The sequence below is a fragment of the Gymnodraco acuticeps genome, unplaced genomic scaffold (assembly GCF_902827175.1).
Source record: "Gymnodraco acuticeps unplaced genomic scaffold, fGymAcu1.1, whole genome shotgun sequence".
NCBI classification, from domain to species: Eukaryota; Metazoa; Chordata; class Actinopteri; order Perciformes; family Bathydraconidae; genus Gymnodraco; species Gymnodraco acuticeps.
The window spans coordinates 2,504,890-2,521,942 of record NW_022990214.1 but is presented as its reverse complement, the minus strand read 5'-3'; the positions used below and the strand labels follow the sequence as shown (position 1 = coordinate 2,521,942).

The 17,053-nt window shown below is 41.5% G+C and overlaps 1 protein-coding gene across 2 annotated transcripts in view; it reads left to right on the top strand.

The window, feature by feature from the left end:
• Positions 1-15,562, top strand: part of stk38a (serine/threonine kinase 38a) — a 29,947-nt gene extending 14,385 nt beyond the window's left edge. For both annotated transcript variants that reach the window (XM_034218460.1, XM_034218461.1), the window contains exons 6-14: positions 680-803; positions 7,388-7,542; positions 8,317-8,434; positions 8,589-8,650; positions 12,545-12,662; positions 12,748-12,871; positions 13,052-13,147; positions 13,954-14,048; positions 14,127-15,562. In XM_034218460.1, the coding sequence (XP_034074351.1) occupies positions 680-803; positions 7,388-7,542; positions 8,317-8,434; positions 8,589-8,650; positions 12,545-12,662; positions 12,748-12,871; positions 13,052-13,147; positions 13,954-14,048; positions 14,127-14,263 (1,029 nt within the window). In that variant the 3' untranslated portion in view covers positions 14,264-15,562. The remainder of the gene's footprint in view (positions 1-679; positions 804-7,387; positions 7,543-8,316; positions 8,435-8,588; positions 8,651-12,544; positions 12,663-12,747; positions 12,872-13,051; positions 13,148-13,953; positions 14,049-14,126) is intronic.
• Positions 15,563-17,053: the final 1,491 nt, after the last annotated feature.

The window sequence follows — 17,053 nt, the reverse complement described above, 5'->3', positions numbered from 1 at the left end:
GGTGTGTGTGTGTGTGTGTGTGTGTGGTGTGTGTGTGTGTGTGTGTGTGTGTGTGTGTGTGTGTGTGTGTGTGTGTGTGTGTGTGTGTGTGTGTGTGTGTCAATTTGGACCAATCGGCGGGGGCTTAACGTAACGGCTCCACGGATTGGTCCATTTAGTTCCGGGTACGTAATCTCGTACCCGGAAGAATCAAATGGATGATGACGTTTCACCAATGAGTCGTTTTGGGGAGGTATTTTCTGTGTTAGAGTTTTATTCGCTACATGGTGTACTTTGAGGGTTTTGACTCTGCAAACCGTTTACATGCATAAAAACCTTCATAACAACAAGGGGACGGGTAATAACCGGAAAAGCATGACATGGGACCTTTAACATATATATCGTTTTTAGTTTTATCTCTTGGGAACAATGCCTAAATCTAATGGTTTCTTTTTCTAATAAACCTTGCATTGGGTTAGTCACACAATTCATTCTCTTGTGCTTTTTTCTATCACAAGCTGTTTAGTTGTGCTATCTTACAATCCATACTGTATATAGTAAATGTGAGGTAAAGTGTGTCACCAATGTAACCGGTTAGAACTGGAAGTGGCGATGAGGTCTTAAAATGTATGGAAAGGGTCTTAAAAGGTATTAAATTTGACTTCAGGATTCCTGCATATACCCTGCTCTCTGTCTTCAGGTTGGTCATATTCGTGCTGAGAGGGACATTCTGGTAGAGGCAGACAGCCTGTGGGTGGTGAAGATGTTCTACAGCTTCCAGGATAAGATGAACCTCTACCTCATCATGGAGTTCCTGCCTGGAGGTATGACGCCTTGACTCAGACCACTGACATTGCTAACACAAAAGTGACTTCCAACCAGGTTAGATCGTCAACGTCTAATCATTATTTTTAACTCATCGTTTGATGAATTTTCCAACTGGAGGAACTAATGTTAGTTTCCACTCCCCCATGAAGATAAGTACGATAATTAGATAAAACTATCTGAAAAACTAAACAGTGATTCTGGGCCCTTTCCTCAAGTAGGAATGTCAGAAGAGCCAATTCTCACATACCAAGTTGATGTCACTGAAAATACGAAGTTACTCTTTTCTTTACAGTATCGCAGGTACTGGGGATCCGTGCTTGGAAACTCCAGCATAAACCGTGCCTAGACAGTGCTTAGTGTCACAATCTGAAAGGACGCTATATAACTCAAATGAAAACGTCCAGGATTGACCCTGATAAAGCTACGTTGTCAACAACAGATCTGTGTTTTAATTGGCACGAGTAGAACTAGTTAATAATAATAATAATTCCTTATATTTATTATAGCGCTTTTTCCATGACCCAAAGCGCTTTACAGATACACATCACACATACATATCAGACATACATGTAATGGTCATGTACTGTGGACAATACCCACAGGCGCAAATTCAGGTGAAATGTCTTGCCCAAGGACACAACGGCTTTGCAGCTTTAATGTTAGCTGTTAGCAGCCAGTTGGCAGCAGCCCAGCTTGACTAAATACCAGGGTTGCGTTCCGATAATCCAAAAATCAGCTCCTAAGTTCTAACCCTATCTCCTATTCCTTGACCTCTGAGTGAAACGTCACGGGGTTAAGGGATAGTGGATAGGATAATTCAAAAGGACTTAGGAGAAGAGACCGCGGTACTTTAGAGAATCGACTGCACTTTCACTATCCCACGTGTTTCTGATGCGCCAGCGGACGTCATGAATGTGCGTCTGCTGCTGTGGGGAAACTATGGAAACTACAGTTTTCTATACAGCGGACTACAACATGGATGTTTAATAAGAACGAGGGACTACTGTAAACTCATCTAGAGACTCTGCACCGTGCTCTGATGCTGTTGCTGTATGCTTTATGAACGTGGACAACAGAGAAACATATTCTTCAGGACCAAAGTTGGAATTGAAATAAAAAAGGAAAGTGAAACTTCTGCTCGTCACCCTCTCCCTCCGGTCCACATTAATACAAATGATCCCAATCCGTATGATTGTATGAACTATTAAAATATCTTAAAATCAATACAGATGTATTTATTATAAACGTTAGTCCTTAACATCTATCACTGTGTATATCACCATTCAAACATCTTTTAAAAGTTGAACAAACCACACAGCTCAGTAAAGACTGTGAAATGTTGACTTTATTTGATAATTTATATTATTATAAAAAATAGTATTGGGCCAACATGAATTATACCATATTCTGTTTCAAATGTAGTTTTTGATGAGAACTAGTGTTAATTTCGTTGACTAAAACTATGACGAAATATGTTCGTCAACGACCTTTTTTTCCATGACGAAAACGAGACGATGACGAGACGGCACCGACGGCAGTAAACAATAACTGTAACGAAATCATCATGCAATATCGTTGACGAAAAGTGACGAGACGAAAATGTAGTTTACTAAATAAAAACTATGCCAAAATCTCTCTTTACTTTCGTTGACGAAAAATGAGGAGACGAAATATTATCAAAGATAACGTTACATCTCTGATAGTCAGTTTTTCTCCCAGCAGTTCCATTTCCGGTGCTGCGGCAGGGCGGCAGCTGTGTGTCTGTGCTGCGCGCGGCGGTAGATTTGAATTACACCGGGCAGCGGCACAATATGAACTGTCAGGAAGACTCGGGTCTAACTCATGGTCTAACTAACCTTATTCAACAGAAAATAAAATGGCAACAACAGGGCTTGGGAGCAGTGGTCGCGTTAACCGAATACCCCCCCGTCAGCGCGAGTGAGTGATAAATTGTGCACTCGACGGATAATAATGGATTATGACGGAAATGTTACGATCCTGTCCGTCAAAATGACTGACAACGAAAAAGTCTAAAGCCACCACTGCTTGGGAGAAAGAAACGATGTGATATTTGGGCCCATTTTCGCTACAATGAGGCGGAGAAAAAAAGCGAATGCATTGTTTCATCAGAAGGGAAGCAATGTGGCCATAACACAGCTGGTAAAAACACCACACACCTGACCAGATACTCTCTGCAAAGCTGCATTCTTAATCATTCAACCTGTGTTTTTCATCAAATAAGGACAAGATATAATCTTATTGTGAAATACGTTTGACTAAAATGACAAATGATTGGTTTTGGCTAGACTAGTTTGACTGAAATGTTCTATATAATCTGATGACTAAAAAAAGACTCAACTGTTTTCATTGACAAAAAGTAGACTAAAATAATTAGTTTTCTTTGACTAAAATATGACTAAAATGCTCAGACTTTTAGTCGACTAAAACTGGACTAAATAAAAACAGGATGAAGGTGACTAAATATGACTAAAACTAAAAAGGAAATTTAACACAGGACTTAGACTAAAACTAAATAAAAAAATAGCTGACGAAATTAACACTAATGAGAACTTGAATAAATCCAGTTATATTTTCACAGCAATATAATATAACCAGGGGTGCACATAACTGATACGCAGGTAGGCATGTGCGGCAAAAATCTGAAATGCGTACCGTCACTTGTGTCACTACGTGCCTTTGCGTACCGACGTACTTGTGAAGCTTTTCCAGAGTCGGACTCCGTGTGCACAGACGGGGCGGGGCTGCTGTTTTTGTGCCAAAACTACGCCAACCGGCTGCGGAGGGAGACTCCCCTTTGCACATTCTCGGTGGATTTTACAGAAACATAAAATTACAGGAAAATAATGAAAAGATAAGATGGAGCAGGGGTGGCCAACCAGTCAGAGGTTAAGAGCCACATTTGTTCTATGTTACTGCAAAGAGCCACATCAAACACACAGTCACTGATACCGCTTGTTTCAGTTTTTTGTTTTCTGGAGACAAGATTTCAACCACGTCACTGATGCGTTTTTGTGGCATTGGGATATATATTTTTTAAATCCTCTGGAGCAGAGAGAGGAGCTGTGGATTATTGTTATTGATTAATGCATCAGTGTTTCTTAGGGTCAAAAACACTAAACCCACAACTTCAAATGAAAGCGTTTAGTTTATTTAATAAAAGAGCACATGTTCAATGTGAAAAGTGACAGTAGTCATAGATTATTTGCAATTTGGTGCTATATATACGGTATATTGAAGAAAAAAAAATCATATATATTTTTTTTTTAAACACCTTGAATTTCAGGGGGGGCTCCGTTGGCGGGGCTCCGTTGGCGGGGCTCCGTTGGCGGGGCTCCGTTGGCGGGGCTCCGTTGGCGGGGCGCAGCGCCCCTTCAAGACAATGGTAGGGGAAACACTGGATAGTGTTTAATCAACGATAGGTTTCCCCCCCTCAAATTGGTTCACTGCATCGCAGGTATTATTGTGATTGGCTCTTGGGCCACATCAAAATTAGACGCGCTGTCATCCTCTCATACTGACACCCGACACCAGGGGCGGACTGGCCATTGGGAATACCGGGAGTTTTCCCGGTGGGCCGGTGCTGTGCGTGGGCCGGAGGGCCAAAAAAATAAAAATAAATTTTTTATTTTTTTTTTGCCTAAATCCTACCGGCCCAAATTTGCAGTGTTCCGGCCACTCCCTTTTTTTTTGGCAGGGAAACGGGGTTCAGGGGGAGTGGCTGTACCCGTAGGATAGAAAAGGGGGAAGTGACGTCTGACTCAGAGGTCGCGCGGCTGTGGAGAAGAACGTGTTGCCCACATTCTGTTACTGAGTTTACGCTAGTTAGCTAGCAGGTTTATTGTTTTGGGTGCAGTCACTTTTGCCTCCACTTGCTGTTCAAATAAATGTTGAAAGAAAAAGTAAATCTGTTCATATGGGTGTTGAGAGATGTATCCATAGATTTAGTCCCTAATTTTGCTCTCAAAGTGCACCAGATTGATGCATTTAACTTCAACATTTAAAAAAAAAAATCTTCCCGGGGGAGCATGCCACCGGACCCCCCTAGAGGAGGTGAGGTCCATCACCTGCCCACACTCCCTGTTAAATTGTCTCACCCACATTGAGGATGCTTCCTACGTCCATGTTTTATTCCATGTGTCAAGTCAGGCAAATTGGGTCCAAATGTTATTGCATCAATGATCTGTTAACATTAAAATCACTAAAGTCTAAGGATAGAGGGTGTCGTTTTTCTCATACTGATAATCTGAACAATCTGTGTTGTTGTATTTGCTGTAAAGTGTCTCTACTGTAGGCTAATTTTATTATATGTACAGCACTTTGGATCGACCAAAAATCGTTTATAAATGTGCTATATAAATAAAACTTGATTTGATTTGATAAATATATGCTGTAACTATTTTGCTCTAGGCAACTCAAGGGCTCAGGTAATGTGATTACTATATGAATAATGGTCCAAAATAACATAAAATGCATAGGGTTTTTTGTTAAGTAACATACTTTTGTTGCCGGCCGGCCGATACATGCCGCGCATTAAGTGGGCCTGTCTGTCAATTAATCCCCGGGCCACTTTTTCCCCCCAGTCCGCCCCTGCCCGACACCACACATACACACGTAGGGAGAGCCGGGACGAAAGTAACACGGGACGAAAGTAACGGAGTGATTTTATCCGAGCCCAAACAACTTTGACCGGCCAAATGACGTCAGAATTATCAGCATTCAATACTTAACAGACCTACTAAATATCAGGTTTAATTGTTAGGAGTAGTGTTGTCACGATACCAACATTTTGGTTTCGATACCAAGTCAAGAATTGCGATTCCGATTCTTTTTCGATACTTTTCTTTAAAAAAGGTAAACAGTCTTAGATGTAATTATTGTGCTTTATTTCACACCAGTACTATAACCATAACACAAACTTTTAAGCTCTGGCAGCTAGCGAGTGCACGAGAGAGGGGAGGCACTTAGAACGTGCTTGAGAGGGGAGGGACTGCAGGCACGGCTGCAGTGCAGGGAGTGGAAGCACAGCGCTGAACACACACGGCTCTTATTAAAACGGCGCTTTCTCACCGGAGTACTTTTCCCCGTCATTCTTAAAGTACCGATACTAATGAAACGGAGGAATCGTAACGTTTTTAACGGCAGGGTATCGCGGTTTACCTTTCAAGTATCGGTACACCGTGCAACACTAGTCAGGAGTCAGTGTCTCTCCCCCAAACTCACACATATAAAATTCGATATGAACTGAAGAGCCGCATAAAACTAGGCAAAGAGCCGCATGCTGAGATAGAGTGTAAAATAGAATGAATTAAGATGCAACAAAAGACAACAAAAAATCCAATGAAACAATCAAATGAAATACCATAAAATGTAAGAACCAGGAGGACGAACATAAGGAATAATCTGAAACCAGCTCCAGTAAAAGCATAGTTAAAAAGGAAGGTCTTGAGCGCACCCTTAAAAGTAAAAACTTAAGAATTTTGCAGACTCCGGGCACCATTAACAGACCTGCACCCTGGGAGCGTAGTGTTCTAGAGCAGTGTTTCTCAAACTTTTTCATACCAAGGACCACTTAACCAATAAAAAAACACTCGCGGACCACCTAACGCTACAAATATCCCAAAACACATCGTTTTTCTAGAACAGATTCTAAATCGCCTGAAAATGGTACAAACAAGTGACAACATGTGTGACGAAGGTGTTGCCCTGGGCTTTATCATGCAATAGAAAGTGAAACTTAAGCTCGTTCCATTGCGGAGATATTCCCGCGAGAGTGCGGAAAACTTAAATTTATTTATTTATTTCAAATGTGAAATGTTACCAATATACTCACGGACCACTAGGGGGCGCTCACGGACCACCAGTGGTCCGCGGACCACACTTTGAGAAGCACTGTTCTAGAGGGGCAGTAGTGGATTCAAACATCTGTCAGGTACAATGATGCCTGACTGTTCGTTTAGTGATTTGAAAGTAAGAAGAAGAAGAAGAAGAAACCACTGTAGAGCTGCTAAAATTGCAGTGCTATGGTCCTTTTTTCCTTTTATGCACCGATATAAAAAATGTCCGCCGATGTTTGGAGTAACAATTTTGCCGATACCGATGTTTTACTGTATATACCTTATTTACGGATGGCGGAAAAATCCCAATGCCGATGTCTCACCGATGTATCGGTGCACCCCTTTATATATACAGTCTATGGTGCATCCCTAGGCTGCAGCATTTTGTACCAGTTGAAGATTTTGGATGGATGTGGTGGGGCAGCTTGATAATAGGGGATTGCAGTAATCCAGCCTATATGTAATAAAAGCATCGATTAGCATGTTTTTTAAAAGCAAGGCAAGGCAAGTTTATTTATATAGCACTTTTCAACACAAGGCAATTCAAAGTGCTTTACAAAAAATGAAAGACATTAAGAAAATGGCATTTAAAATAAACATTAAAAGAAAAAATACATATATAAACATATACGTCCAGTATTAAAGTGTAAAGTGAGTCAGACGGCAGGGTCTGTCCGTTGTGTCCATGCCTCTGACATCCTGCTGTGTGTGCTGTTGTTCTGCAGGAGACATGATGACCCTGCTGATGAAGAAGGACACTCTGACAGAAGAGGCCACTCAGTTCTACATCGCTGAGACGGTGCTGGCCATCGACTCCATCCACCAGCTGGGCTTCATCCACAGAGACATCAAACCAGACAACCTGCTGCTGGACTCCAGGGTGAGGCCTTCCATCATCATCATACACCATATTCAGCTTTTTATTACACTTACTTTACGGCAGTTTCCCATGAGTTGGTGTTGTGAACTTAAGGGCATTTCAAAACCCTTTATGAAAACATATCAGCTTTTTTACCCTCCTAAGTCTAGCATACAAAAGTGCTGCAAAATGGATCCAATTTAAAAATGCGATCATTCTCTGAGGCGGTGTGGGCAAACGGCCACCCGACCCGTGTTGAAACACGAAGCTTCTAGTTTACCACACTTTTGAGAGTGTGACCTTATGTATAATTCCTTTGAACAAATGTGATTATGATTAGAGCACAACATTGACTTAATCTAGCCTCATTATTTCTCTCCAACTCTATTATTTCACTCTTAAAATGCACCAGGTCGCTGTGTTTAACTTTAAATTGGATCCATCGTTCCTAAATAATACTTTATTTATCTTATATCACAATACATATTGCAGAAATAGCAATATTGCAATCTTTTTTTCTTATATGAAAAATAAATCAGTGCTACATTTATTTAAAGTGCAATACATTGTTTTCACAAAATCGATTCATAATTGTGATGAAGAATCTTTATACATCTAAATAATTCTTATCATTCTGGCCATTATTGTGAACCGCTAGCAAACACAGAACATTTAAATGAGCTCTTTATGATATGAATACTTTGCTCCTCACAGAGATGAATGAGAGTCAGGGCGGCCATACTGTTTAACCCTCGCAGTGTACAGCAGCTCTAACAGTGTGTGTTGTGTTCTCAGGGTCACGTGAAGCTGTCAGACTTTGGGCTGTGCACCGGACTGAAGAGAGCGCACCGCACAGAGTTCTACAAGAACCTGAACCACAGCCTGCCCAGCGCCAGCGACCTCAGTAAACAAAGTAGGGCACACCTTCCACTGATCTCATCTCTAGCACATTTGTTTATCTTTTTATCAATATGTGTTTATTCTATTTTTTACATAATAAAAAAGTATTTGAAATAGCTGGCACCACATGTTAGCCTGTTCACTGCATCAGCGCTCTCTGTCCTCAGCCTTCCAGAACATGAACTCCAAGAGGAAAGCAGAGACGTGGAAGAGGAACAGAAGGCAGCTGGTAGGTCTGAGCACAGATGTCATTACACTCGACAGCAGTTTGGCACCGGCCTTTAATTATGTATGACTCAAATGAAAAACACAGCTCAATTTATAGAGGGCATATCCTGCTGATGTTCAGGTCCATTCATATCAGTATGTAGTAGGGGTGTAACGGTTCACATAAGTCACGGTTCGGTCCGTACCTCGGTTTGGAGGTCACGGTTCGGTACGGGTTCGGTACAACAAGAAAAAGCAAAAAAAAGTCCCAAATGCATAATTCCAGGTTTGTTGTTATTTATGATTGAACAGTAGTGCAAGTTTCAGTTTAAAAATAAAGAACTCTTTTTTGAATAATTAACTGTATTAAACAGTTAAAAACAAACCATACACAGTACACTCAGATGGCCATATTATCTATAATGGCTGACAAACAAAAAGGTTTCATCAAGCTGTAAAACTAAAAAGAATGTCTTGAAAATATGACATCATAAATAATAAGAAAGTGTTTCAAGAGCGCAAAGTCGTTGAAAAACATATGCCAAAAGCTTCCGTTATTTATTTTGGTCTCTCAGCTCTCATGTCTCTTGGCTTCTTAAAAACAGCAGGGATCAGCTGTTGAACTGCTGTTGTCTTTTGCCAGGCTCCGGTGATTGGCAAATCTGGGTGATGCCTTCTGATATGATTTAGCATGTTTGGCGTGTGTTACCATTAGCATACCGCACCGCTGTAGAACAACGCCGACACACCGTCCTCGTCCAATCCACCACTCGTCCGATCCACCACTCGTACTCCACCGTTATTGTAGTCCACAGGAAACCTGAAATGTTCCCACACAGCTGATTTAAAAGAAGCAGGTGGGTTCTAGCTCCTGTGTGTTATCTGAAATCGTCATACTAACTTTTCTTCTTGTATTTTGTTCGTTTTGTTGTTGTGTTTCTTCTTGTTCTTCATTTGTTGTTTAAGGGCGGCTGGCAAACAGCTTTTAGGCGCAATACCGCCCCCTGGATTATATATAGTGTAGTGGATACTGCCCTGAATGACAGACTTTTTTCCCACTCGTAAAAAAAAGGCGTATTCGTCGTGTGACTGCGTGTGCCGAACCGTGACGGTACGGGACGAATACGGATACCGTTACACCCCTAGTATGTAGTGTCTCTACTTTAAAGAGTCCTCTCCTGCTGATGTTCAGGTGTATATCAGTATGTAGTGTCTCTACTTTAAAGAGTCCTCTCCTGCTGATGTTCAGGTGTATATCAGTATGTAGTGTCTCTACTTTAAAGAGTCCTCTCCTGCTGATGTTCAGGTGTATATCAGTATGTAGTGTCTCTACTTTAAAGAGTCCTCTCCTGCTGATGTTCAGGTGTATATCAGTATTTAGTGTCTCTACTTTAAAGAGTCCTCTCCTGCTGATGTTCAGGTGTATATCAGTATGTAGTGTCTCTACTTTAAAGAGTCCTCTCCTGCTGATGTTCAGGTGTATATCAGTATGTAGTGTCTCTACTTTAAAGAGTCCTCTCCTGCTGATGTTCAGGTGTATATCAGTATGTAGTGTCTCTACTTTAAAGAGTCCTCTCCTGCTGATGTTCAGGTGTATATCAGTATGTAGTGTCTCTACTTTAAAGAGTCCTCTCCTGCTGATGTTCAGGTGTATATCAGTATGTAGTGTCTCTACTTTAAAGAGTCCTCTCCTGCTGATGTTCAGGTGTATATCAGTATGTAGTGTCTCTACTTTAAAGAGTCCTCTCCTGCTGATGTTCAGGTGTATATCAGTATGTAGTGTCTCTACTTTAAAGAGTCCTCTCCTGCTGATGTTCAGGTGTATATCAGTATGTAGAGCCTCTACTTTAAAGAGTCCTCTCCTGCTGATGTTCAGGTGTATATCAGTATGTAGTGTCTCTACTTTAAAGAGTCCTCTCCTGCTGGTGTTCAGGTGTATATCAGTATGTAGTGTCTCTACTTTAAAGAGTCCTCTCCTGCTGATGTTCAGGTGTATATCAGTATGTAGTGTCTCTACTTTAAAGAGTCCTCTCCTGCTGATGTTCAGGTGTATATCAGTATGTAGTGTCTCTACTTTAAAGAGTCCTCTCCTGCTGATGTTCAGGTGTATATCAGTATGTAGTGTCTCTACTTTAAAGAGTCCTCTCCTGCTGATGTTCAGGTGTATATCAGTATGTAGTGTCTCTACTTTAAAGTGTCCTCTCCTGCTGATGTTCAGGTGTATATCAGTATGTAGTGTCTCTACTTTAAAGAGTCCTCTCCTGCTGATGTTCAGGTGTATATCAGTATGTAGTGTCTCTACTTTAAAGAGTCCTCTCCTGCTGATGTTCAGGTGTATATCAGTATGTAGTGTCTCTACTTTAAAGAGTCCTCTCCTGCTGATGTTCAGGTGTATATCAGTATGTAGAGCTTCTACTGTGACATGTCTCCATGCTTTAATGTTCAAAAAGCTCTTTTCACCCTCTGTCTGAAACCAGAGCCCAGTCTGCTCTGATTGGTTAGCTGGCCGGCTCTGTTGTGATTGGTCAACCGCTTAGGCTAAGGGGCAGGACCAAGCCCCCAGGAAGTGCGCCGGAGTCTGATGAAAATATTCGTGCTGGCCAAACGGCGGTACTACACTTCCGTTTGGTTGCCAGGCCCGGAAACACTTTTTCCCATTGACTTACATGGGGAAAGAGTGGTTTGTAACTCGTTGGATAATTTTTTTTAAACTAAATAAACTACCCAGTATGAACACTTGTATAGCCCTTATTAAAAACATTCGTTCCTCAAGTTGTAAAAATGTGCTAATAACGTTATTCTGAGAGTTATTTCCCTCTGCGTTATGAACGCGCATCTAACCCACGGGACCGTGCCGCCCGGCACGTTCATGTTACGTGTCCCGACCCCGACCAATCAGAGCACACTGTGCTCACAGGGAGGGTGGGGCTGGAGCTATTGGAGCTATAACGAGCCGTTAAAGGCAGAGAGTGAAATTCAGTGAATACACGTAGTTTACAGAGATGCTGTATGAGAAACCAATGTGAGTTGCGTTTATCTTTACCCATGGATGCACAATAAGAACGGACCCATATCGTCTTACTGCCACCCCACGGAGCTGTAATCATGGATATATTTGCTATAATTCATTATCATACTACATGGGCTGTATGATTAAATCTTGTACCGTAAATGTTGTATTAAATAAAGTTAATATTACTTATTATATAAGTATATATTATTATATAAATACAGTGCAATAATTATTTCATGCTAAATGAAGCTCTGTTGGATATCACTAGATCCTGTTACAGCGTAATATAAGTACATAACGATTGATGTGTACATTAGCATAATGACTAGCTAGCCGCTAGCTGCTAACTGCCGCCTCGTTCATATAAAATCCATGATAACAACAAACCATTACCATGCTGTCATGAACGCGCGGTGCTGTTACGTGTACGCAAATTGACGTGCTTGATGTGAACGAGCATTTTAAAGTTGCGCATGCGCTATGAGTGCACATACGGGTACTTCTCAGGCATGCTGGGTAATCTGTGACGTTTCGCTCTCTCAAAAGTTGGGCCATTTTATCATCATGCGCTAATGAGCAGCTCTCATAGGAATGAATGAGGCCCCGCCTCCCACGCTGTATCCAGTTATTATCATCCATGGGCAGGACATCATCTATCACGTACAATGTGTTGGAGCGCTAGCCAATAGAGGCGCGAGTGTCACAGGGATTGTATCCTTTGCAGACCATTTACATGCACTAAAACCTATAGAACACACTACAGGAGAGGGAAAACCCCAAAATGAATAAAACGGCCCCTTTTTGAAGTTAGGGTCAGATTGGATAAATGATTTTATCTTCATCTTTTAGCTCAGAGCAAACAGCTTTTAATAGTCCAACTGTTGTTTCCCGTCCCTTTCGTAGGCGTTCTCCACAGTGGGAACCCCCGACTACATCGCCCCAGAGGTCTTCATGCAGAATGGATACAACAAGCTCTGTGATTGGTGGAGCCTGGGTGTCATCATGTATGAGATGTTGATAGGTAAGGCTGTCTCGAGCTTGTTTACCCTCAGGCTGATGTGGTTGAAAGGGACAGTTGGTGATTCTGCTGTCCTCCCTGTGTGCAGGTTACCCCCCCTTCTGCTCAGAGACGCCTCAGGAGACGTACAGGAAAGTGATGAACTGGAGAGAGACGCTAACTTTTCCTCCAGAAGTGCCTATATCAGAGAAGGCCAAAGATCTGATCCTCAGGCAAGATCTCCTGTGTTCATCTCTCTCTCTCACTGTGCATTAATAACACATATCAGTATCTATTAGTATTGTATAATGACAATGAGGGCGTTTTATTTCTTCAACATGTCGAAGGGCACCTGAAAGGTTTGCTCCGAGTTATGAGTTGTGTGATATTAATGTGACGTGTGTTGTTCTCAGGTTCTGCTGTGAGGAGGAGCACAGGATCGGTGCTGTGGGGGTGGAGGACATCAAGTCCAACCCCTTCTTTGAGGGGGTGGACTACGACCATATCAGGTGGGGGCTTTTACATGGTCAAGGACAGTTATCACAAGGAGACATTTCAAATATTTTCTTTATCTTAGAGATGTTGTAGCTTGGAGTTGTGTCTGTACAGAGTCTGACTTCAGTAGGTTCTCAAAGTGCAACAACATGTATTTAAACCACTACTTTTCATCAGTAGTGGTGGCCATTATTGCAAACAATACATTTACCTTGATACCAGTTTTTCTAAATGTACAATGTTGTATAAATATAATAATAAAAATATAATTCAGTGTACAAAAATCGAAGGGGGACAGACTGCCGTTCTATCGGGGTGCTTTTATTTTCAACTTTTGTGGAATGTGCTCAATGTATTAATCAGAAACAAACGTTTGACTTCTGGTTCAGTTGGTAACCTCAGGGTTTTCAGAAGACCTTGGTATAGATATGTGCTCAACTCTCAGCTCGAGAAAATGTTGCATTATTCGGGACAATCAAGTGAAGGATAAAGTGTAGCTAGCAGCCATTCATTAGAAAATAACACGACAGGGTGAGCAGGGCCCTTCAACTACACGGCTACATACTAAATATTGATTCAGAATTATTTTTGCAATGCTCGTATTGCTTGCTTAAACTGCCTGAGCTGCTTGCCAGAAATAGCAGCTTTATCTCAAGTGACAATAGGAACTGCCACCCAGGTTCCAAATCAGCTGCTTTGGAACCTGGTTAACCGTTTCCAGGCAAACATGATCCTCACCAGCTCCCTCACTTCTCCAATGCATGATTTCTCTTTGGTGATTGTCCCACTCACCTTTCTCACATCACCTCCGCCTCTTCAGAGAGAGACCTGCTGCCATCCCCATCGAGATCAAAAGCATCGACGACACCTCCAACTTTGATGAGTTCCCTGATTCAGATATCCTCACCCCAACAGGTACGCTGCTCTTTCTGTTGCACAGTCTGCTCCTCTGTTGTGACGTCTGCAATAAGTTAAAGCATCTTCTCCCCCCAGTCGCTCCGGTGTCCAACCAGACGGAGGCCGACCTGAAGAACAAGGACTGGGTCTTCATCAACTACACCTACAAACGCTTCGAAGGCCTGACCGCCCGAGGGGCTATCCCGTCCTACATGAAGTCAGGGAAGAGATGAAGGCCTCCAGCAGGCTGCAGACCCACACCACCACGGAACCTGAAAGAGTCGCCCCCCCCTCTGCTGTGAGAGGAGCTTCGGCCCTGGAGGGAGAACTCTGTTTTCTGTTACCTGACTGAGGAGTCCCAGCACTCTGCGAATAATAAAGGGACTCCGTTTCATCCGCTGCTTTGCAGGAGCCGCCGCCTTCCTTTCCGCAGGTCTTCACTTTCTCCGATGCTTCCGAGGGTACCTTCCGCTTCCTGCTCACGCGTGAAGACTGAACTGACTCTCCACCAGTGGATGCAGTGGATGTTCTCCCTGCCGTCACCAGCATCCATCACATTCCCTCTGTAAACCAGCAGTTTGACCTACCAAGGGCTTCCAAACCAGACCCCCTCTCCCCTCTCCCCTTGGCCCTTTCTCTGTTGACTCTTCGCCACTTGAAGTGAATCAGGTGCTCTTCAGGGATCCTGTCCAAATGTTTCTGAGGCTTCTCTAAAGTGCTGCTGGCTTCTCACCTAACCAAAGACTGAGCTGAATGATGTGTCTGCTTCATCTCTCTATCACCTAACTTCTTCTTAGAAATGTATTTTTACTTTTTAGGTGCATATTGTGCTCGTTGAAATGTGTGAATATATGAGTGATGCATTTTGTGGAACAAACACAAGAGTCTTGTTACATGTTCACCGCTTATGTTGAATACCTTTAGCACCTTACGAGATGTTTGCTCCAGCTCTTTAATGAACCTACAGATCATGAATGTGTGTGTTGGACTGGAAGAGTGATGTTACTGTTGAAACGCCTTGAATATGATGCAAAGTCTCACCAGGGAGGGAAGCCTCCGTCATCATGAAACAAAACATCCCACGCACTCTGAAACCAATGCAACTCTTGTAGACTTAGCAGCTGTGTGACTCTTTAGCAGAATACAGAATGATGCACACGTGTACAGCCGAGTCGCTGCAGCCGGACAGGGACTTTTTAAATGGAAGCACAGGGCTAAACATCTTCCAGCGAACACAATATCCAAAATGCTGTCATTTCAAATGAATGTAAATGAAGATTTTATGGACAAAATGTTTTATTTTGCCACAATAATTCCACAATGCTGTTTGTGTGAATGTAGCCTGGACCATACAATATATCTTTTTCTTTTTTATAAGTGTCCTGGCACATGAGGTAGAAATATGGAAGCCCGTTACCACCCAGAAATGAGACTCAAGAATGTTAGCAAAAAACACTTTCAACAAAAAAGAGAATTAGCGAGGATAACATTTTTTTTTTTAACTTTTATTGACCTAAAGAATCTTAATTTTAGATTCAGTCAAAATTATGACAGGCCTTTTTATAAATGTAAGTTAATATAGGTTGCTAAATTTGCCTTCAAATATTTATTTTAATCTTAATCTTGACTCAGAATTTTGATTTATTAAGAGGTCAAATTGTATGTGTAACCATTGACTGTAGTAACATTTATAAATATGTCTATACACAAAACATTTAGAGGTTGACTTTAAATTCATTTTGTCAACAGATTAGACTTAATTGTATGATGTTAGTTGAAAGCAATAATATTAGGTTGAAAGAAAAAATATCAACCTAATATCCAACTAACCTAATACAATTACTTTTTTATTTAATTAAGTAAAACTTTTTTTTTCATAACAAATATTGAGTTTCATCGCCATATTTAGAGATTTACTGTTTTATTAAAATGACTGAAAGTATCTCTTTTTTAAAATAGATCTTTAAGAGTCGGTGTTTATGATCGGGACTTTCACGGGCAGGAATGGACTTGTGTGTGTGTGTGTGTGTGTTGGAAGCGCATTTCAGAAAAGCATGCAATGGGCTTTTTTCTATGGCGGGGGGGGGGGGGGGGGGTCACTATTTGTACCTGCTCTGCATGTCTCACAGCAGCAGATGGGTCCTCTTAAAGCAATAGAGCACATGGGATGACTGATGATGTCACCCTGTGTGGGTGAGGATGTGATCGGTAAAATAATGTTGGATTGGTGTGTGTGTTTTTCTACAAGTGATGCGCCATTGTGTGTATGCTCTGCTCATGTAGTCATGTGATCTGAGAGCCTGAAGTGAGGGATTATGGGAAGCTGGGTGAACATTATTTAAACCACTTTTTAGCGCGTGGCTGTTGTATAGTTTTCTGCTATTTGACAATGAATTGCTCTGCACTTACTGTGTCGTGTCCTCCTTAGAAACGTGTCGGGGTTATATGAAAAGAAACGTCTTTTTAATAGTTACATTAAATTCATTTACAATATTGCAATATACACACACCCTTTCAGATATCAAAGCCTTTCCATTACTTTTCAAAATGACCTTTCCTTGCAATCTTGCTAAAGAAATGTACACATTATCCTGCCAAAAATGATCATCACGATTATTTTTGATAATATTGAGAGCACCATTATTTATCAGGATTATTCACTGGTGTAAGTGACCAGACATTTTGATTGTATTCACATGTAATGAAACAGAGCAATGCTTTCACTGCTACAGTGCACACATTAGGGCTGCACCATGTTAGAAAACAGACATTGCAACATTGCTTGCGTGCTTGTTAAAAGTACGCTCAAAGGAAAACAAAGGTCAAATCAAAGAGCCATTCATTGATGGTTAAAATACAATGAATTACTCCAACCGCTGAATAAGTGAAAGAATACATAAGAAATACACAAACAGATAATACAAATGAATTAAACGGTATAACTTAACGTAGCACTACTGCTAATGTGTAAACATTAAACTAGCCAAATACAAATAAAAAGAGTTATTGTAAATGACATATAA